Source organism: Passer domesticus, chromosome 26 (genome assembly GCF_036417665.1).
Source record: "Passer domesticus isolate bPasDom1 chromosome 26, bPasDom1.hap1, whole genome shotgun sequence".
Lineage (NCBI taxonomy): Eukaryota > Metazoa > Chordata > Aves > Passeriformes > Passeridae > Passer > Passer domesticus.
The window spans coordinates 4,200,599-4,222,865 of record NC_087499.1 but is presented as its reverse complement, the minus strand read 5'-3'; the positions used below and the strand labels follow the sequence as shown (position 1 = coordinate 4,222,865).

Genomic DNA, 22,267 nt, shown 5'->3' with positions numbered 1-22,267 from the left:
TGAGTCCACCCATGTCCCCATGAATGCCTATGTCCCACTCCATGTCCATGTGTGCCCATGTCACTCTCCATGTCTGTGTCCCACCACATCTCTGTCCTACCATGACTACACCCATGTCTTAGTTCAATGTCTATTTTTACCCTAAGATTGCGTATTTGAAAGGGATTAAGAGAAATGAAAAAAAAAAATCAAGGCCAAGAGAAAAGGATTTCAGTGTCCATGCTGGCTGAGGATCCACATGATTGGGTGGAAGAGAAGAACCTTTTCTGGTGGAGTTTCTACCCCACTGTCTCCAAAATCTTGGTCTTTTCTGCAGTTTTTCACCATTTGGCTGTGGAAGACTCCCTTGTGTAATAGGAAATCAAAATAATGGAATCCATGAAGTTGGAGAAGACCTTGTCCTGGTTCAGGGCAAATTTGGGAGAGAACCCCCAAAGGGGTTCCTCTAGAAAGCAGATTCAATTGGCTACTCCCCACACCGGTTCAGGAAAAATAAAATACCTCCTTGGATAAAAGTAGAAAAAACTGTTTATTAAACAATAAAACCTAAACAATATTAAACAATAAAACCTCTTGCCACTCCTAAAAGAGAGACAAACTCACAAAGTCCCTTCCATGGGCTGTAGCTTGGCTCACTCAGTCTCTCGTCAGTCCCTCCGGTGCCGGAAATGCCACGGCCCAGGCCCAGCCCGGTGGCCACAGGTGTGAGCTGCCAGCGCTCTTCTGGTGTTCAGGCCAGAGCAGGTTCAAACAGGTCCAAAGAAAAGGGAAAAACCCCACAGTCCAGGGAACTGCTTTGCCTCAGCTAGCTAAAACTAACTAAAAGCCAAGGAGAGCTCTGTCCCGCTGTCTCGGCATCCACAGGCAGCACAGCGCAGTAGCAGGAAAGTAGAGGAGTCAGTGCAGTTTCTGTAAACAAACTCTGCACTTCTCTCCCCACTTCACTCTCAGGACAAGTCTAAAGGTGCAAAACTTATTATTCAGCATAAACAGTACAGACGACTGGGGACACAAGCATCATATAGTCAACCCAAGACATACCTCTAGGATGATCCAGTACTCCCTGATGCCAGCAGAAGATAGGATTGAATGCAAGTTTATGGGGTTGCAAGTTGACAAATCTGCTCTCCCCAAGGAATTCCCACTCTTGGTCTGTGTCCCAATGGATGTTCCTGCTGCTGGGTTTATCTAGGTGCCCCCAGGGAACCAGGAAGATGTGGAGCCTCCAAGCCAGGTGTCTTCCCAACACGCATCACCAGGACCACAGATCCCAGGAGTCTGCCCATTGGGAGTCACTGGGGATCACCCAACGCGGATCCTCCCATGGGGGATGGAGCTGGAGCAGCGCACGAAGCTCTTCCCGCACTCGGGGCACTCACAGGGCTTCCCTTAGTGGCACCTCCGTTGATGTTGGGTCAAGTTAGAGCTCTGTGATAAGCCCTTCCCACACTCCCCACACTCGTAGGGCCTCTCCCCGGTGTGGATGCGCCGGTGCATGGTGAGGGTGGAGTTTCGCTTGAAGCCCTTCCCGCAGTCGGGGCAGCGGAAGGGCCTCTCCTCTGTGTGAATCCGCTCATGTACGAGGAGACTGGAGCTGATATGAAACCTCTTCCCACACTGGGGACACTCATAGGGTTTCTCCCCAGTGTGGAGGAGCTGGTGATTTCTCAGGTCGGAGTGCCACCCATAGCTCTTCCCACATTCCAAGCAGGTGTAGGGCCGGTCCCCCGTGTGGCTCACTTGGTGCCGAATCAGGGCCCTGCTTTCTCTGAAGCTCTTCCCACACTCCCCACACTTGTAGGGCTTTTCGCCAGAGTGGATCCTCTCATGATTGCTCAGGACAGAGCTGCGCCTGAAGCTCTTCCCACATTCCCCACACTCATAGGGCTTTTCCCCAGTGTGGATCCTCTCATGTTGCCTCAGGACAGAGCTGCACCTGAAGCTCTTCCCACATTCCCCACATTCATAGGGCTTTTCCCCAGTGTGGATCCTCTGGTGTTGCAGCATCGTGCCCTTCTGCTTGAATCCCATCCCACATTCCCCACACTTGTAGGGCCGGTCCCCGGTGTGGATCCTCTGGTGTTGCATCAGGCCGCCCCCCTGGCTGAAGCTCTTCCCACATTCCCCACACTCAAAGGGCTTTTCCCCAGTGTGGATCCTCTGGTGTTGGATCAGGTTGCGCTTGTAGCTGAAGCTCTTCCCACATTTCCCACACTCGTAGGGCCGTTCCCCAGTGTGGATCACCTGGTGCTGGATCAGGTCAATGCGCCGGCTGAAACCCTTCCCACATTCCAAACACTCGTGGGGCTTCTCCTTGCCATGAGGCTTCTCCACCAGCTCTGAGCTCTGCCTGGATCTCTGGCCGCCTTCCTGGCTCAGGGGGGCTCTTTGCTCCCCGCAGCTCCCTGGGCTGGGTTTGCAGCCCCTCCTCGTGCAGAATCTCCAGAGCTTTTCCTCCTCCATCCAGGCACACCATGGGAATGAAAAATCCTGGTTTGGGGGAAAATACGAGATGAGAGGGCCTCGGGCTCCTTGCTGCACTTTATCTCATGAAGTCCTTGGGCATCTTGTGTCTGTAAGAATCACCAAAATACTAAGACTGAGCTGAAAAATCCTCTAAACATCAAGACAGAGATCAAAAATTCCACAAACATCATTCAGCATCAGGATTCAGTAAAAAACCCTTCCAAAACATAAAGATTTAGCCCCCACAAGAATCCAAAGCACCCACATTTAACCCACAAAAGCTCAGAAACACCAAGATTCACCCCAATGAAAATTGGGGAACCACCTCCCTGGTCACCTGCTGCATGCCAGGGTGAGGGGGCAAAACATGCCTGGGGCAGGAGGGAGCTTGCAGACACAGGGAGAGGTGGAACCTTGTGTGATTCCCGTTTCTGCTCCTACTCCTCCTCCTGTGTCCCTACTCTTCCTCACACTCTTCTTCCTCCTGCTATTCCTCCTTCTCCTGCACAATCCCACCTTCTCCTCCCACGTGCAGCGTTTGACCATTTTGTTCCTCAACCCTGCTTCTCCTTCCCTTCTCCTCCTGCCCCAGGCCCAGCACCCACTGCCGGCTCCCTCTTCCCCCCAAAGCCACAGCATCCCAGCGCAGGGGCAGGGATGGAGCTGGGGCAGGTCGGGCTGGGGCAGCGCTGGGCTCTCGGCCGCTCCCGCCCGCACTCGGTCCCCACTGCAGCCGCTCCCGCCAGGACAGCGCGGGGGGCCCGGCCTTGGCGCTGCCCCACTCCCACCTCCCCAAATTCCCCTCCCGGGGGGCGCTGGGGCCGAGGGGGGTCCAGGTGGGGAACGCTGGGAGCTGCCTGGACACTGCTGAGTCATCAGCGCCGCGCGTTCCTGTGGGAACCCAGGGCACAGGGAGTATTTCTCTGTCTGCTCTGAGGGGTTCTGACCCCCAGTGAAACACTGCCTTTGACCTTTGCCCGTGGAGAAAGCTTCCAGGACTTCGAGATAGACTAGAGTCTACCAAAGTGCGAAACAGATAATACAGTGTAGTATAGTATGTCACTGGGTGAGAAATTCAGCTTCCCGGATTTTTTACTATGGACATAGCCTGAAGCAAGATGGAGGATTTTGGGCATAGTCCCTGTCTTCTTCTTCTTCTTCTTCTTCTTCCTCTGCTCCATTTTCTGCAGTGTGGGTGGCACAAAATAATTCGTGAATAAAGCTGCAATGCAGAGGTTACGTGGAAAGTCAAGGGATGAGTTATTGGTGGATAAATAGAAATAAAGGACGTTTTAAGAGTTATTCGATAAAGCAACTTTAAAAGACCTTGAATCTGTACATCTTGTAGCCATTTTGTTGTGCCTTTCTTGGGAGCTGAGTCTGGTGTGGACAGCAGGCAAAACTTCAGAAAAGATAACAATAAACCAGAAGCTGAGACCGAAAGAGTCCTGTGCATCTCCTTTTCCTGGCACAGAACTGTCTCCGGAGGGTTTCCCCCATCCAGGAAGCCCCTGAGGGGCCCAACACCAGGGATGAACACCCACACGCTCTGATTAGCTAAGCGCTGCCTGAGGGTGGGGCTGCAGCAAGGCTACAACAGAGGCATCTCTCCAAACACCGCAGTCAAGAACACTGGATGGATGGACACCAGGAGGAAACACAGAATTTTCAAGTGTTAAAAAGCAGAATAACTGAGGCTCCTGACCTGGCCCTCCTAGACAAGGAAAAAGAATTTCAGTGATAGGTGGATGTTCAACAGGGCCATGCCAAAGGAATTATTGGGCTAAAATGGTTAACCCAACAAGTGGCCTCATTGTCTTAGAATTGTGCAGACACAGCTTTCGTGGGAACTGAGGCCCAAAAACTGATGGCAGAGGGATCTCTTTCTGTTCAAGCCTGGCATCAAGTTAAAGCTTTGACAACCAAAAGAGCCTCTAAATGGAGGAGCAGCGCTCGGGTATTACAGGATGAAACTTGTTCAGTGGCACAGGAGGATTTAGAACTGAGGACAGGGGAAGGGTTTAACCCAGCCTCCTGTTTGAAAAGCCTGGAGAGGGGCTGGCAAGAAACCCAGGACTGCATTCAAGGGACAGAACTCCAGACCCAGGCTGGGAGAGATTGATGACACATTCCCTGGCCTGAGGGAGAAAATGTGTTTATGGATGGCTCTGCAAGGGCAGCAGAAGGGAAAAGAGTTAAAAGACACACTCTTATTAAGGAAAAGGAATCAGACAGAGCACACGTTTCCCCTCATGGTCAGCTCAACAGGCAGAGCTGTGTGTGCTTCTGAGAGCCTGGCACTGAAATGCCCTGAGCAGGAAGGCTCCAATATCTTCTGCTGACAACATGCCACCTAACAGGGGGGCAGAAACAATTCTGACTGCTTCAGCATCCACTGGATCACCTATTAAGCTATTTCTAAAGGAATTCCAAGTGAAGGAATTGTGGCAGCAATAGATTCAGACAGGGGAACTCATTTTACAGAAAAGATCATTCGGGGGTTATGGCAGCTTTAGGAATGCAATAGGAGTTCCATAATCCCTGGCACCCTCAGAGCTCTGGTCAGGTAGAAAGAATGAATGGGGAACTAAAGAAACACCTTTGGAAACTGGTGACAGAAACCAGGATGCCATGGGTGCAGGTTTTCCCATTGGCTTTGGCAAGAAGAAGAGACAGACCCAGGGCAGATATTCAATTATCTCCCTTGCATTTCGTGCCTGGAATTCCTTACCCTGGCAATTCTCCACCTAGTGCAGGGTGCAGATAAGGGATGTACATTTAAGGCAGGCTGCGGCCAGAATCCTGCCTCCTGTGAAATCTCTCCCACAGGAAGCTGGGCTGGCACAGAGCCTGCCTTGGCACTTTGCTGCTCCCAACACCCGCCCAGGACATCGGCTCCTGCCTAAGGAGGGCAAAGCAGCAGCACTGGTGGCCAAGTGGCCCATGCCAAGTGTCCCTGAGGCCAGAAACAGCCGCCAGCACAGCTCAACATGGGGGGACCCCTCAGCCTGGGCTCCAGGCTCTGCAGCCCCGGAGATTTGCACTTCCCGCCTGCAGCAGGAGGATGGCAGGCCGCCCCTGAGCCTGCACTCAAGGCAACGCAGCAGCAGCCAGGGCTCCACAGCGGGCCAAGCCCCTGCGCCTGCCCACACATCCTCTGCTGCAATCCTCGGCCTGGCCACCCTCCTCTGCCAGCTCCAGCCACCGGGGCCAATCCTTGCTGCCACTGCTGCAGCTTCAGCGCTGGCTGGGCCTGCACTCGCCACAGCTGCTGGGGAACACCACGGCACAATTCCACTCTGCCTCTCACCTACACTCACACACTGGGCTGCCTGCCGTGGCATTGATGGAAAATACACCAAGGTTATTTCTTTTAAAGCTTCTTTCTCTACTCAGGCTTGGTTTGCCTTTGCCTTGGGGAAAGGAATTTAAAAGGTTTCTTTTAAGGGATGTTTCACCACTGAACAGAGATGAGTTTAACATCTCAACAGACTGGCAACAGACCAAAAGATACGCACAGAGATAACGACCAGCAACAAAACATCAACGCCCAGCAGCAAACAGCAACCAACAGCTACCCCAGACACTGCCCCCGGCAGAGCTGGAGACACCTGCTCTGGAAAAGGCTGAGAAGGAAATCCACGAGTGTGGACCTAATGAACAGCAGAGGCAAAGAAATCTGGGTCCAATAGGAAACCAAATACCAAAAACTACACAACTTGGAATCAATGAATGTTAAACCAGTGCATTTCTATGACTTTTGGATGGTATAAAGTTTAGGGAAAAATTAGTAAAAGCCGTGTCTCATGGAATGATGTTCTCTGCACACCTGGACTGTGTGTGGATGAAATTATTTCTGTTGCACATCCTGGCCAGAATCACATAATGCCTTGAGTCTCTAATACTAGAAATGCTGGAGAGTTTCGGTGATAAGTTTATAACATAAAGACTTTTTTGTTTCTAAATAATCATACTTTTGTACAGTCAATAAGGTTTGGGCCAGGGGTGTCAGAATCTATTTTTTTTTTCTTAAGACAACCAGAGGTTCTTTAGGTATCTGTGTGAGTGTCTTTAGTGATAGCAAAATTTGATCTGGGTTTCTAGATGCTCAATTTAAAGTTGCATTTTTAAAAAGTAGAAGAAGTTTAAAGGCGACCCTTTAATTCCGAAACACTTAAACAGAGTAGTGTTCAAAAAAAAAAGAAAAAAAAGTTACCAAAAACAAGCAATGGGAGGTGGGGGGGAAGGAACATGGGAGTCACCACATTATTGTCCTGAAAGGCAAGCTTCGGTTCTAGTCAGCCAGGAGAGGAGCTTTAGAAATGCAAATTAACACTGCTGGGGCAAAGTGTGGACAATGGACCCGGGTCTCTTGCCTGGGGCAGGAATTGGGCTGATTCCCTCTGCCCCTCACCCCAAGCTCTGCCTGCTTCCACTGATGGCATTTGCACAGCTCAAGGCAGAGCCCATGGTGAGGATATCTGACTCTGCAACAGAAATGGGTTCAGCTGCAAAGGGAAGCAGCAAATGGAGAATGCTGAGAAAACTTCACTAAAATAATTGGGGGAGAAGCATCCCTCTGCCCACTCCACCATGTGCTCTCAATGTCTGTGTTATATCGTGTGCATTACGACACTGGAGTTTTCAGCGATTACAAGTTCAGGAAATCAGTTGGGAATCCAAGAATGTGATGATTTAATTAGAGAAAAGTCCTCAGTTGATGCAGCCCTGGCTGTAGGGAGCACCCAAAAATGTCAGAAACATGAATGGCCACCAGAACAATTCCTACAACACCATGGACCAGCCCCTGGGAACCCAAACCATGAGGATCCAAAGGAGGCTGCGTACTACAGCAATGGCAGAGAGCGCCGGGCCAATGCCCCACGGCCTGTGCCTCTGCCCAGCAAGAAAGTCACTTTTCCAGGACTCCTCGCTCTCCTCGGGCCACAGAAACCTCCGGCCACGGGAATTGCCCCGCACAGCCCCGGCCACGGGGCAGCCACCTCTGTCCGAGCCACAGCAAGCGCGCCGAGCCAGCGCTGCTCCGGCAGCGGCTCCTGCCGAGGCAGCGGCGGCAAGGAGACCGCGGGCAGCCGCTCCCGCAGCGCCCTCAGCCCAGGGCCAACACGGGCCGGGCACGGCACAAGCCACCCGCCCCAGCCCCCTGCCGCCCCCGAGGCCCGCAGCCAGCCCCGAGCCCCCGCACAGCCCAGCGCGGCTCCCACCTGCGCCGGGGCCGCCTCCGAGCTCCGCCGCCGCCTCCCCGGGCTCCGGCCGCTGCCGCCGCTCCCGGGCCCGCACACGCGCTCCGCCAATGCCGCCGCTGCTGCGCCACCGCCGCCCGAGGCCCGCCGCCGGGGCCCGCCTCCGCCCCGCTCCCGCCAATCAGCGCGCCGCACCCACGACTGACGCCACCGCCGCCCAATCGCAGCCACGGGCGGGCTCTGCACGCGGCACAGCCTCGCCCCGCGCTCTCCGCGCCCCCCGCGCTGCCTGAGGGCAGAGCCGGAGCTGAGGAACAGCCCTGGAACGGGCCCGGGCCCGCGGCGGCATTGAGCTGCCAGCACCAACAAACTGCTCCGCAGCTCCCGCCACGCCTTTCCCAGCCCTGCGCCTGCCGTGCCTCCGCCTCAGCGGGAAGCCCTGCAGCCTCGCTGCTCCTACCCCTAATCAGGAGCATCCGTGCATCGCTTTGATCTCCCTCAAAAAGGGAAAACCGCCCCAAAACCCCGTACATGAGTGGGGGAGGGGAGAGATTTCTGTCAGAGAACTCCAAAATCTCAGAGCAGGATAATGAGAAGTAAGTGAAGACGCTTAAATCCAGCTTTCCGTACGGCTCCCTCCTTCCCGCTGCACCTCCTGCCCCGGCAGGGCCGCAGACAGGGAATGGGGCCGTGCTCAGTTCATCCCCGGGGTAACATAATTTTACATGAATCAGCATGTGCCTGCAAAGATCTGTGGGAGAAGCAAGCTTCTCACCATAACCTAGAAATCTATTCCTCTTATTTGGGACCAGTCCTTCACAGCTGCAGAATTCAGACTCTGATGTTAAGCCCCTGGGCCTCCACATCAGTGCATTACACTTTTCTTTGCAGTCTCATTTTCCTCCATCCACACAAAGTTTAAGATTGACAAATCCTGGCTTGGGAGAACAACAAGGGGTGAGCACCTTAGGTTTTGTGAGAAATGAGCCTCACTCTTTGGAATGTTTAAAAGATCAATAAGGTGCAGTAAGAGACTAAATCATCAAGAGCGCTGGGTGCTTGGCAATGGCCAGAGGCACACTGGTTAACCACAGCAACTCACAGACTTTTTCCACTGCATTGGTCAAATACACATCCATCATGATTATACATGTTCAAAGATTTGCTTGAACTCATTTACATGTTCCAGAAATTCTTTAAGTTGGTTTGACCCCTGTCCCGCCTTTTTAGAGAACGTGCAGGAATCGTGGATTGTTGTTGTGAGGGTTGTGTGTCGCTTCCTCACAAGGGCCCCTGTTCTGTGGTTTCAGCAGGTGACAGTTATTGACAGTGGAAGGCTCAGTGGCAGGGGTCCTCATCACATCCCTTCCTTAAATGTTATCTGACCATGCAGATGGTTTTAGCTATTTCCACAAGTACTTTCAATCAACATGAGCTATTTCACAAATATCTCTGAGTGATTATTGCCAGTTAGTTACAAAAATAAAAGCATTAGTTATTATTTCACAACTACAGCTACTCCTGCAATTAACATTATTATGTTCAACATAGATCATCCATTTTAATGTTTTCCAAAAGCCAAAACTATAATGTATGTTTTCACACTGTCCACAAACTAAAATATCATCCATAAATGATGTCCTGAGGATACAAGCTACACAGGGGCCAGGGCACTGGCCACAAAAATCTGAACAAATTAAACTATAGCAAAAGCAGTTAAAAGTGATTACAAACTGTACTATATCAAAATCGTTGTGATTAAGAATAATTTACAGAAGTCAATACATAATAGTAAAGCCAACAACTCCATAGGTATTTATAACAAGGCCAGGGCAGGTTTTCCCCTTGCATGGAGCACTTGGGCCTTCCCCGGGCCCCTTGTGCCCTCCTGCAGAGCCGGTGGCATTTTCCAGCACACACAGTTTGTAACCAAGAGTCGGGTGCAGCCCAGGAGGCTCCAAGCGCCTCCTTCCAGGCTGACTCTGCAGATGCCGAGGCTGCTCTGGGCTCTGCTAGGGCTCTGCTGGGCTCAGCTCTGGGCCAGGCTGGGCCCGCTCTCCCCTCACATTGCTGCGGGCAGCTGAGCCACAGGGGGAGAAGGAAGGGACACGTCAAGGGACTTGAGGTTTACGAGAGTTTTTATTCAAACAACTGCCATAACAAACAGGCTAACATAAGAACCATAACAAACACACTGTCCTAACTACCATAACCAACTAGCAGTGCTAACTACCATAACTAACTAGTTGTCCTAACTACTGTAACAAGAAGCTGTCCTCAAGTGCTTCATCTCCTCCGCTGCTCCCTCAGTTGCTTTGCTGCAGTGATCAGAGGGGTCAGGCTGGAGAGAGGCTTGGCTGATGCTAAAAATGGGTGCTGCCAAAAGAATAAAAAAAAAGGGAAATGAACTGTTACTTTCCAGAGTCAAGTTCCTCACAGGCTCTGTTGCAACAGGACAAAGGGAAATGGTTTGAAACTCAGGAGAGGGAAGCAGGCTCAGATTAGATCTAAGGAAGAATTTTTTAACCAGGAGAGTGGGGAAACAGTGACAGAAGGTGCCCAGAGATGTGGGAGGTGCCTCCTCCCTGGGAACATCCAAGCTCAGGTCAGGCAGGGCTCTGAGCCCCCTGAGCTGCTGGAAGATGTCCCTGCTCGTTGTGGGGCAGCAGGTCCAGGTGAGCTGGAAAGGAGCCTGCCAAGGCAGAGCAGGCGAAGATTCTGCTTGCTTTGCGTGTGGAAAGCAGCGAGACTGGAGACGATGGGAGGGGGCCCCCCAAGAAAACCCCTCCCTGGCGCTGCTGCTTCCCCTGCAGCCCTTGGCATCCACCTGCAGCAGCTCCTGGGCAGCCCAGCGCCGCTCCTCGTCCGGCTCCAGGCTGCACTCGAGGAAGTCCCGCAGCAGAGCCGACAGGCGCCGGGGCTCCTGCAGCTGCGGGGTCCCGTTCTGCCGGATCAGAGCGCGAGCCTGCAGGGAAAGCAAACTCAGCGCTCTGCCAGCTTCCTTCACAGCCACACGTGCTCACATCGACCCCGGGCCCTCAGCCCCAGCTCCAGGGGCACTTGCCTCCCTGGCAGAGATGCTGCTCAGAGCTCATTTCTCTATGCCAACCCAAAACCAAACCCTGGTGCTGCCACAGCCATCGCAACATCCAAATGATCTCGCCTTGAGAGCCAGTTTCGTTGGCTGGCTTTTTTAGTAGGAACCTCCATCAGAAATAGCACATTTTGATTCTCCAAATGTGGACACCAGGTTAACAGGCCATTTTCAAGAGTCAGAGTGGTCTGCCTGTGTTATTTCAGAGGATTCTTAGATCAAGTGCATCTCTGCAGTGCCACTGACACCCAAGTAAATGCATTCCTGATGCCCCATCCCAGAAGCAGCCAGTCAAGAAACAGGAGGTTTGTGATGAAGAAAGCTTAGGCTTGGTGACCTGGCCAAAGTAGCTTGGATTAGGAAAGAAATATGTTAGACTTGGGGGATGTTAAACCATCATCTTCATGTTTTCAACAAGTTTCCCAGTGAAAAGAATCAGGTGGAGATCATCACGCCAAACCTCTTTTAGAAACTCCTGCAGAAAACTTGTTGGGTTTGGGGGTGGGATTTGGGGTTGGTTTGGGGTTTTCTTGCAAGATAACATTACAGCTGATGCACTTGCTTCACATTTTCAGGTCACCCTCACAGCCAGAAGAGCTCCAAGAACGTAAATCCCAAAGCAAATTGTTTCTGCAGACTGCAGAATATTCCTCTGTGTTGAGGCTGGAGTCCTGTGGGAATTCCCTTCCCCATGTGCAGGAACCTCCAGCTGCTGCTCCCAGTGCAGGGTCACCCTGTGCTCACAGGCCCCTGCAGCCCCTGGAGAATTTGCCTCTTACCATGGCCGCCGTTTCCCTGAAGTAAGGAGGTTCTCCTTCCACCATCTCGATGGTCACGATACCAAAGGACCAGATGTCCACCTTGGGGCCATAAGGAGATCTGGTCACAACCTCTGGGGCCATCCAGTGAGCAGTGCCCACCATGGAGCTGCGCTGGTCCTGCTCAGGGCTGAGCTGAGCACAGAGGCCAAAATCAGCTGAGGACAGAAACAAACAATGTCAAAGGCACTGGAATGAGGAAACCAAGCACAAAGATTCCCCACCTTCAACCTGAGAATGCAGTAGTGAAGTCAGCTGGACAAGCCCAACAAAGGAAAGATGGAACTGGACCCTTCAAGAAAGCCTGAGCTTTCATGCAGTGGCTGTTACTGATTCCCTTGAAGCTTTGGATTCCCAGTGCTGCCCCTCTGGAAGGGCCACAGCCAGAGCAAAGGCACTGCTGATGCCCTGCTCCTCTGCTGAGCTCTGTGCTCGGGCAGCCGCTCTCAGCTGGCAGCAGGGGCCGGGCAGTGCCCCCAGCAGCCCTTGTGGGGCTCTGGCCGTCACTGGGAAGCAGCCCCACACCCGCAGCCCGGGAGCGCCGTGCCTGGCCAGGAACACCCACCCAGCCTGACAGAGCCGTCCATTCCCAGAAGGATGTTGGAGCTCTTCACATCCCTGTGGATCACCCGCTTGGAATGGAGGAAATCCAGGCCCTGCAGACACTGAGAGAGAACAAGAAACATGAGGGCAAAAACCAGTGGCCGGAATAAATCACACAAGAAAGGACAGTTTAGAATTCTGCCAGCAGCAGCTTTGCTGTGACAGGCCAGGAGCGCAGTGCACACAAGCTCCAGGCAAACGGTTCAAGGCAAAGCTGAGAACAGCAAATCAAATCCAAAAAAGACAGAGAGTACCACAACAGCAGGAGAGAGAGCAAGAACAGAGTAGATGTGCAGTGATGCTGGCAGGACGTTCACTGCCGAGGCTCTTTCTTCTCCAGCTCATCAAAACAACAGAGAAACAAAGCCCTGAGCATGGAGCCACTCCTGTTCTCACGCCCTGTTTGGAAGGACCATCGTGTCCAAGGCATGGGAGTGACAAGCAGGATCCCTCACCTCCCGACTGACAGCTGCCATCTCTCCTTCAGCCATGCGTGTCTGTCTGACAACGTCCTGCAAAGTTCCTCCATCCATGTATTCCATCACCAGCCAGAGATCTCCATCAACAAGGAAGCTGGGAGAGGAAAACAATGGCATGGAGATGAATGTGCAGTGCTCCATTCCCCCATGGAAAAGCCTGGAGTGCAGTTTTGTTTCCAGGTCACTTGTCAGTGAGGACAGAATCAGATGGAGAGACATTCCTGCCAGGCTGCCCAGCCCTTGGAATCTGCACAGTCTGAAGGAGAAGGAGACACCTGTGAGAAAGGAGAGGCCTTAGATGGCAAGCAGGGGAAAATTGCAGTTTAGCAACTGCCCAGATCAATGTGGAACCACAACACTTGGCCCCAGCTGGTTCAGCTTCTGAACTCATCAGTTCCACCATTCCCTCCAGAGCAAGGCAACAGAACTGCCAGGGTTATCCAGGGGAGGAGGCCGTGCAGCACTTGGGACAAAAGCAGTCTGGAAACCTTTCAGAAAGTCCCTTCAGAAACAGGCAAGGCCAGGAAAAATGGGCAAATGAGGCATTTCTGGAAAGAAGAACCTGGTCTTCCTGGCCTCTGCAGAAATGGGAAAGGGCTGGGAAGAAGAAGCCAAGGAAAATAATTTCTGCTGTGGTTTATCAGCACTTGTTGTGAGACACAGCAAATGGGGTCAACATGAAGGAAAAACCAAACCAAAGCAACAAAAGCACAAGGAGGGTGTGAACTGCCAGGCTGTTGTTTTGGGGAGATATGGCTGGGTCAGGCATTTTCAAAACAGGCTACAGACTACGGATGCCAGGAAAGGGTAACGCAGGGCCTGTGCATGGGATAAGAGCTGAAGCATTCACCTGTCCAAAAAGTTGACAATGTTGCGGTGCTTCTTGTCCTTCAGGAGCAGGATCTCATTCACAGCTCGTTGCCTGTTCTGCCCTGTGAGACTCATTTTCTTGATGGCCACCTGGAGGGACATGGCAGACCTGGAACTGGAGGAGTCTGTGGCAGGAGGCCACAGCAAACACGGAGCGAGTCTTTTTGGAGCGACGGAGCCGGGCTGTGCCAAACTGCCTTGGGATGGGACACCAGAGCTCAGCAAGTGCCATTCCCACAGCCCATTGCTCTGCTGGCTGGGGGCTGCTTAAAGGACACATGGCCAGAGACATTGGGCCTTGCAAGCTCTGCAGAAATGGTCCCCCAGCTGTCAGCCTCTAACAACATTCTCTGCACCTACAGTCTTCTCAAATGGCTGCAACACTCCTACTATTATTCAAACACATTTTGCAGCCAGGAGGTAATTCTGGTTCTGTGACAGCAGAGCAAAACAGCTGGGAACCCTTTAGCAATTCTATGGGATTTGGTCATGATTCCAGATGCAGCTGCTCTGTTTGGGATTGTACAACAAAGCAAACAGGCACATCCATTGCTCAGGTGATCCCTGTCACAGGCTGTCACTGACACCAGAGCCAAACACAACTGCAGGGTTTAGGAGAGAGCTTGGCTCTGGACATCCATCTTCTCATTTCTCTCCCTCTCCTTCTGCGAACAGCTGAAGTAGGACTAAAACTCCAATCTGGGCCCGAGCAGGATCTCTCCCTAATTAGGCCATGAGGTACCCTTTGAAGATGAAAGGCAGGATGGAAAAATTGCTAAATATTGTTCCCCTCTGAGGTAGGGGTGAAGATAAATTTGGCCTCAGTCTCCAGCAGCTGATGCAATCCCACTTTTAGATATCAAGACCAAGCCAGCGTGTCCTGCTCTGACAGACACCGCTGCCCTCCTTGCATTCCTTTGGGCACTTCAGAAGGACCAAGTGTGTCCCAGCTGTGCTCTGCAGGCTGACACTGCTCTGCCTTCAGAGGAGCAGCCTGTGCAGGAGAGCTCTGCTGGCCCCCAAGCTCCAGCCACAGCTGCCAGCAGAGGGGAAAGCCCTGGAGAGCTGCCAGACGTGCTGGGCGTGTTGGCACTGACCTCTCCTCCAGTGGCCCTGTCGAGTCCTTTAGAAACGGCTCCAAAAGCCCTGGAGACAAAACAGCAGAGAAGAAAGAAGCAGTGCTTTAGGCCCTGGCAGGGAAAGCCAGCCCAGACAGGAGATCTCTGCTGCCTGCAGCGTTCACAAACACCTGGGGGCATCGACCCTTCCAACAACAGCGCAGCAGCCACCAGCCCTGTGCCAGGCAAGGTGTGCAAGGGAAAACTGAGACCCAACATGAAGGAATTGGGCTGCAGCAAATCCCAAATGTCCACCCTGAATTGCTTTAGTTCAAAACCTGAGGTGAGAAATGAGTGTCTAAAGAACTGGAAAAGAATGCATTTCATCCTTTTCCATTTTCTGCCTAAGACCTGCAGGTTCCACAGGGGCCCTGCCATCAGGCAGGTGATGCATTTTCCCCCAGAGTGCATCAGCTCTGTGTCTGTTACTGAATGTCTGGGTTCTACTACATCTGCTAGATTAGAGCACTTATTAGTTCATCTCTGGTTTCTGTTTCTAAACCATTAGGTAAATAATCCTGACTGGTGGATACTTTTTGAAGCAAAATATTTGAAAGAAATCTTCTTGAGAACTGTGTTCTGACAGTCACCAGATGGTGAGTTGCTCTTTTAGGCAGTCCAGTTCCAGGGACAGAAGATCTTCCAGGTCCTGCTCTGTGCTGCAGGCAGGACACTGCCAGCCTCAGGGGCCTTCTGCCCACAGCTATCAATTCTGATCAGGACTGAGAGACAGCAGGATGGCAGCCCAGTGTCTGCAGGTGTTTGGAGCTCTCCTGACTTGTCACTTGATCCTGCACCAGCACAACACCTGGCCCTGCTTGTGCAGAAGTAGCTGCCGTGCACTTACCCTTGGCCAATCTGCTCCACTTCCAGGTATTTCTGGGCAGGCTGCGCCTCGCTCACGATGTTCCCTGAAAGAAACCACATGGAAGACGCTCCCTCCCAGAGTGAGAGCTGCCCTGCAGCAGAGCCAGAAGGCAGCCCCACTCCCTGGGGCCGTGAGCCCCTTGGTCTCAGCTGGGGTAGGACAATAAATGACTCGGGGACATTCAGCTGCAGAGCAGCACTGGGTGCAGCTGATGCCGAGTCACACACACAGCACCCTGCTCGGGCACCCAGAAACAGAGCAGACGTACTCAGCTGCATCAGGCACCACTCCCCTCTCTCCTCTGCCTGCAGGGCTGTGCTGCTGTCAGAATGTTCAGCCCAGGATCCCACAGCAGAGGGAGGTTCAGTGTCCTCTTCCCAAGCAGAGGGAGGTTCTCCATCCTCTTCCCAAAAGGCTGCAGCTTCTCCATCTTCTTCCCAAAATTCTGCAGCTTCTCCATCCTCTTCCCAAAACGCTGCAGGTTTGCCATCTTCTTTCCAAGCCAGGGGACGTTCACTATCCACTTCTCATTCTGGGATATGTTCATGCTCCTCTTCCCAAGCCACAGGATGTCCTCCGTCCTCATCCCACACTGGGAGATGTCCTCCGTCCTCATCCCACACTGGGAGATGTCCATCGTCCTCATCCCACACCGTGGGAGCTGGGCCATTCTGGTCCCACACCAGGGGACATCCACCGTCCTCGTCCCACACCGGGAGATGTCCACTGTCCTTGTCCCACACCGCGGGAGCCTCGCCGTTGTATTCCCGCACCGCGGGATGTTCGCCCTCGTCTCCCAGAGCAGCGGGAAGTTCACTGTCATCTCCCGGCACTGAGGGAAGGTCACCATCGTCCCCCAGAGCAGCAGGAAGCTCACTGCTGTCTCCCTCCTCTTTGGCCTCCTCTTTGGAAGCAGAGGGAGCCACAGGAGGTGCTGGTGCTGCTTTTGTGCCCTGTGGACAGAGGGCAGTGTGAGGGACGGGAAGTTCTATCTCAGTTATCACCTTATTTATCCTCAGCTGCACATCCAGCTGCACTAAGCAGAAATTGGGTTTGGAGCTGTTCAAAGTAACAATGGGCTAAAGTCAACATTGCCACTTATTGTTGGGAATTTGATATTCCAGCATGGCTAAAGCCAGCAAGCAATCCTCTGCCTGCAAAAGCAGACCTGCAGCTCTTCAAAAGCTCTTCAGCAGAAAAGGAGAAAACTGCTGGGCATCCCTTTGCTGCTGCTGCTGCTGCAAAGACACTGACAGGAACTTTCCTTCAGCCTCCCAGGCTGGTACCCAAGTGCCACATGCCGAGCTCACAACTTGCTGCACAATTCCAAACACCAGAGGTTCCTTTCCCACTCACCAAAGGAGGAAGAGCTGCTCGGGATCCAGACATGAGGTGCCCTGCAATGGGAGAGGGAACATGAACCAGAAGCTGTTAGGAGATAAACTGCCTGTGGTGGGAAATGCCACGGAGCAAGGCAACCCCGAGAGAGCATTTTGCTTTCACAGCATCCCTGCAGGAGCCACAGGCCCTTCCCACAGCAAGCAAGAGAACAGCACAAAATACTGGGCTGGGTCAGTTCTTGGCTGGAGCAGCAAAGGGAGGGAGTTCCAGGCTCTGCTGGCACAGAGTCCCCGCTTGAGGGAACAGAACCCCCCAGGGCTCCTTGCAAATGCTGTGCACGCCCTGCTGGCTGCAGACACCCGCTTTTTCAGCTACAGCTGCTGGCAGGAGCTCTCCCAAAGCAATGGTGTCTTCATGGCAATTTGGTTCCCAAGTCTGCTCAGCTCCAGAGGGGGAACAGAAAGCACACAGCAAGGCCAAAGGCACAGATGCTGCACCGAGGCAAAACCTGGACTTACGTGCCAAGTGGGTTAAAAAATACCCCGAATAAGCCACAGTGTACAGGGTGCCAACTGCAGCAAGCACGTGCTGGATCATTTTGGCTGCGCTGCACACGTCTGCAGCCTGTAGCCCTGCAAGCACAGAAGGACACCCGTCAGGCTGGGCTGGCTGCTGAGAATGCCTCGGGCAGGAGGATCCTCCGGCAAGGAGCCCAGAGCCACTCTGGACACTGAGGCCTCCGTGTCCCACAGCAACGGGAACACCACGGGGACGTGGCAGTGTTCCTGTGACAGCACAGCAGCAGCTGACGCGGAAACCGCCTGGAAGCTTCTCCTGTGTCACAAAGGAGCACAAAGAACCCTCCCAGGGCACATCCTCTTGCCCAAAGGATCCAAGAGGAACTCGGGAAATGCAGCAAACAAGGACACCCCATAGCCCAGCCTGAACACTGAGGAGGAACAAGGACAGCACCAAACCAAAGGAATCGTGACCTTTAGTCACTGATACTTCTGACTAAAAGCAGCAAGCCTTGTTCCACCTGGGATCTTTGTTCTAGTTCTAAAAACAAGCATGGTTCTTCAGTCTAAATACACAGAAGGCAGGAACTGGGGAGGAGGTGGGATTGGGAGAGAGGAGGAGGAGGGAGAGAGGAAAAGGAGGAGCAGAAAGGGGAGGATCAGGAGCAGGAAACGAAGGAGAAGCAGGAGGTTCCAGTGCCCCCTGTGGCCGCAGCCACTGGACCATCGCCCCCCCCTCGTGCTGCAGGTGAGCAGGGAGGGGGAGCTCGTCCCAAATCTATCAGGGGGTCCCTGAGAGGGTTTTATACTGGGGTATGTTTGGAGCTCACAGATTGTGGAATTGAGCCCCAAATATCGTCTGGTGTCTCTGGGAGGTTTTATTCTCTGTGTGTGTAGGTTTGGATCTTGCAGGATCGCAGAGCTGAGCTTCATGGGGGGATCTTTGGGCAACGAGATGGGAAATTATTTATCTAAAACAGAATGGAATGTTTTTTACCGGCTTGAGACAATTTTACAGGATGAAGGACGTTCAGACATCTCAAAACATGAACTGAAAGACATTAATCTGGGTAAAAGCGAATACTGAAAATATAGACTTGAAGTCTGCTTTTGCCTTTGATTTTTGGGATCAGATGAACTGGAAAATTTATAATCTAGTCTCTCTGAAAAAGGAAGAGACTTTGGTCAAACTAATGCCTGTCTCCAGAACTTTAATGGAGAGTTTTAAACAGTATGATCGTAATAGAGACTTTCTCGACCACCAAAACAGAACATCTGCTTCTGAGACTTTAATTCCAAGTTGTGCTGGGTCTTTGTCCTCCTCTGGGGGGATTTCGGGTTTTGTTCGGGGTTCCTTCCTTTCGGGTGTGTCCAGGGTTTCTCCAGGCAATGTGGACAGCACCCCAATCCCCGGGAAGGGGGAATCAGATCAGCTTCTAGCTTCTGTCGTGTTCTCTGTTTCTTCCATTATTCCCTGTGTCACAGATGCTGCAACCAGGCGTCCTCCATTCCTCCATGGAGTAGTCCATCCCCAGATTTCCCGGGAAAGCGTTCAGGATTTTCGTTATGTTCCAAGAATTCGGGGGATCAGGGGTCGTGTTCTGGGGAGGTTGGGAGTCGAGCGGGTCCAGGAGATGAAAGTTTGGGGAGGCTTTGCAAAACAGGAGCTGCTGTTTCTGTGCCCTGTTCCTCTTCCAAACAAGTTGCGGCCGGATCTTGTTCTGAAGTTGTGCAGGGGGAGTCTGCCGTGGGGGATTCCAAATCTGCTCTGCCTGGCCAGGGGCTGTGGAGGTCACTCCTGCCACTGTTTCCCCTTCCCGGGAAGCCATCCCCTCAGATCAGGCTCAGGCAGGCAGATTGCTTTGTAGTTCTGAGAATTCTTTTTGTATAGCTTCCTCCCCCAAGCCTCTTCCAGGGTTTTCATTGCTTTTGGTTCCCCAGCCTCTGGTTGCAGGTGGTGGGGAGGCTTTGGATTTGTCTTTGCCTGCAGAGGAGGGGCAATGGGGAGGACAGAGGCGGCGGGCGGCAGCCAAGGGCCGAGCAGGGCCAGGATGACTCTGCCCGGAGGAGGAAGAGCGAGGGGGGGAAAACAGCATGTTGAGACTGCAGCTTGGAGCTGAGAGTTTTCCAGCTGTATACCCACGTGTGGGGATAGGGTGTGGAACCTTTAACAGCCCACTGGTAAGTGTTACAAATACAAATTCGGGACCTGCAGTTTGAGAGCAGCCCGATTCGTATGATTCTAATGAAACGCAATTTACTGAATTGAGGCCTGATATATCAGACTCTGGTTCTCTTTCTTTAACCAATAAAACACATTCCTTGGCCGCTACCTCCATAGGGGGGGCATTGCTGGGATTGTGGAGCTCTGCTCTGCCCTTCCTGGCAGGGCTCCCGGGGAGGCGTGTTGCTCAGGCAGCGCTGCTGCCAAGACCTTGGAACTTTGCTCCCCGTCCCTTCCTGGCAGGGCTCCCAGAAAAGTTTGTTGCTGCAGCCACACCTCTGCCAAAAAGAACTTGGAGCTTCTTGGCAGAGTTCCTGGGACAGCTGATGACTGTGACAACACTACCTGTTCTTCTGTAACAGAAACAGGAGTGATGAGAGGGAAAAACAAAACACAATCTAAATCAGAGGTAAACCTTCCATTGCAACTACCTAATTGGTCTAATATTAATCAAAATTTAGAAAAATATTTGGATTCAAAGAAACAATTCCTTGCCTTATCTGTAAGATATGGTCGTAATGATGTAAATCCATGATATGCAACTCTGTCTCACCATGATACAAAAGAGCTCCATCAAGCTTTGAAAGAAAGTGGGTTCTCTTCTCCTTATTTTAATAATGTGTTGAAAAGTGTATTTAATTCTTATGACTTAGTCCCTGCTGATTGTTGAAATGTGGCTTCCGTGATTTTAACCAATTCACAATATCTTTTATGGGAATTACAGTGGAAAAACTTCTTAATAAATTGGTTGAAAGCTATGAAAATACTCGCTATGAGAATATAGATATTACCCAACTAGCAGGTGATCCACCTTTCCATAAACCAGAAAATCAAGCGGTGGAATTGCCTTGGGATGTACTAACAGATATTAAAGATGCTGCTAGAAAAGCTTTATTTTCAGTTGAGCCAGCTGGTACCCATGTAAATACTTATACTACTATCAGACAAGGTGAAACCGAGTCCTTTGGTTCTTTCCTAGATAGATTAACCCAAGCAGTCGAAAAACAATGTCCAGATGAACAAGCTCATTCCTATATTATTCAAAACCTTGCTTTTGTAAATGCTAATGAAGAATGTAGAAAGATTATTTTAACTTTACCTGATCAGCCTCCAACTGTAACACATATGCTCACAGCTTGCAGTAAGCTCACCTCTTCACAACATCTTGCTAACGTGCAAGTCAATGCTTTTGGAAAGCAAATTGCAGAATGTCAGGAAAAGTTAGGAAAAACATTGGGAAATAATTTAGCACAACAAATGGAAAAATTTGAAAAGGCCCTAGAAGCACAAACAAAAACTTTGGAAAAATCTGTTGGTACTGTACCGTTGGACTCTGGTAAAAAGGCTTGTTGCTTTGCTTGTGGTAAGCCAGAACACATCAAAAAGGATTGCCCTGCAAAAACAATTCAACCTAAACAACTTTCTATTTGCCCTCGATGTCGGAAAGGGAAGCATCTTGCTAAGCATTGTCACTCTCAATTTGACATCGATGGCAAACCTTTGTCATTAAACTCAAAAAAGAGCGTGGATTAGCACCGTGCCTCGACACAAGCAGTGGTACCTCCTTACAGCAATTACCCAGCCAAGTGGCATTGGTACCTCAATCATTTATCCCACAGTCAACCATTCCGCAAATGGTTCCAGCTCAATACCCTCAAATACAAGGTTTGAATTGGCCTCCTCAAAATTGATACACCTTTTAAATAATTTTTGTTATGAAAGCATTCCTACTGGAATTGTCAATCTTTTTCAACAAAGACAAGATTTTTTGATTCTAGGCAAAGCTAGCAAAGGCCAAAATTCTTGGCCTTTCAATCCTTCCTGCCATTGTTTCAGTAAATTGTAATGAAGAGCTAGTAATTTTAGCTCTTGCATTTAGTGTTCCTGTGGTAATTCCACTAAAAACACCTATAGCTATTGCATTTCTTCTATCCATGAATACACCCAAGCAAAACAACTTTCCAAACAATTCATTTATGTCTGTGCCATTTGGTACCTCAGGTCCTGAGGTCTTTTGGGTGCAATGATTCTACACTACATGGATGATTTGCTCATCGCAGCTCCAATGCAGACGGAGATGGAGCAAACCCATGCCAGTGTTGTTACTGAAATCCGAAATGCTGGACTTGAAATTTCTACAACAAAAATCCAAGAAGTTCCACCCTGGAAGTATCTAGGATGGAAGATGACTGAAAAAACAAATTATACCACGGAAGATACAACAGCTCTGGACCAATGTCAACAATCTACAAGATTTACAACAGCTTCTAGGAGAAATCAATTTGGTCAGACCTGTTTTGAGTGAAATAAATGGGCAGGAGACCTTTCTCCTTTTTTAATGCCTTTATTAAGAAGAATCAGCTCAGGTGGGGAGAAATCGATGGGTTGCGCCCACACCGCCGTTGCTCCCAGGCATGGCACGAAGAAGGAGGATGATGCAGCTTTGTCCGCTGGTCTGTAGACAGAGCTGGGGACTCTGTCCTCACGGGAGAGTCGTGGAGTCCTTGGCTTGTGTCTTGGTTTGAAAAGACAGAAGTCTGTGAAGGAAGGCAAAAAACCTTCTGTGAAATGGAAAAGGTAAACCCCCTCCTTCCGAATTATCACAATTTCAGAATTAAAAGGGCTCTCAGGCAAAGATATGGGAATAACAGTTTTTTACTAGGA

General features: G+C 51.3%; 1 protein-coding gene, 1 long non-coding RNA gene and 1 pseudogene across 2 annotated transcripts; 1 reads left to right on the top strand and 2 right to left on the bottom strand.

The window, feature by feature from the left end:
- Positions 1–510: 510 nt before the first annotated feature.
- On the bottom strand, positions 511–7,849 carry LOC135286395 (zinc finger protein 239-like). The gene is made up of 2 exons (XM_064399532.1): positions 7,692–7,849; positions 511–2,573 (listed from the first exon to the last, which is right to left on the bottom strand). Exon 2 carries the CDS (start codon positions 2,461–2,463, stop codon positions 1,390–1,392), a length of 1,074 nt encoding a protein of 357 aa, XP_064255602.1. The 5' UTR covers positions 2,464–2,573; positions 7,692–7,849; the 3' UTR covers positions 511–1,389.
- Positions 7,850–7,939: 90 nt separating this feature from the next.
- On the top strand, positions 7,940–15,506 carry LOC135286416 (uncharacterized). Its single transcript, XR_010350738.1, has 3 exons — positions 7,940–8,266; positions 11,340–14,935; positions 15,161–15,506. It is a non-coding gene; the product is annotated as an uncharacterized LOC135286416 (long non-coding RNA).
- Positions 9,777–17,924, bottom strand: LOC135286378 (uncharacterized; annotated as a pseudogene).
- Positions 17,925–22,267: the final 4,343 nt, after the last annotated feature.

What these genes read in the sequence shown, in the direction of transcription:
- LOC135286395 (XM_064399532.1), bottom strand. Translation starts at nt 2,463, where the DNA reads ATGGAGGAGGAAAAGCTCTGGAGATTCTGCACGAGGAGGGGCTGCAAA.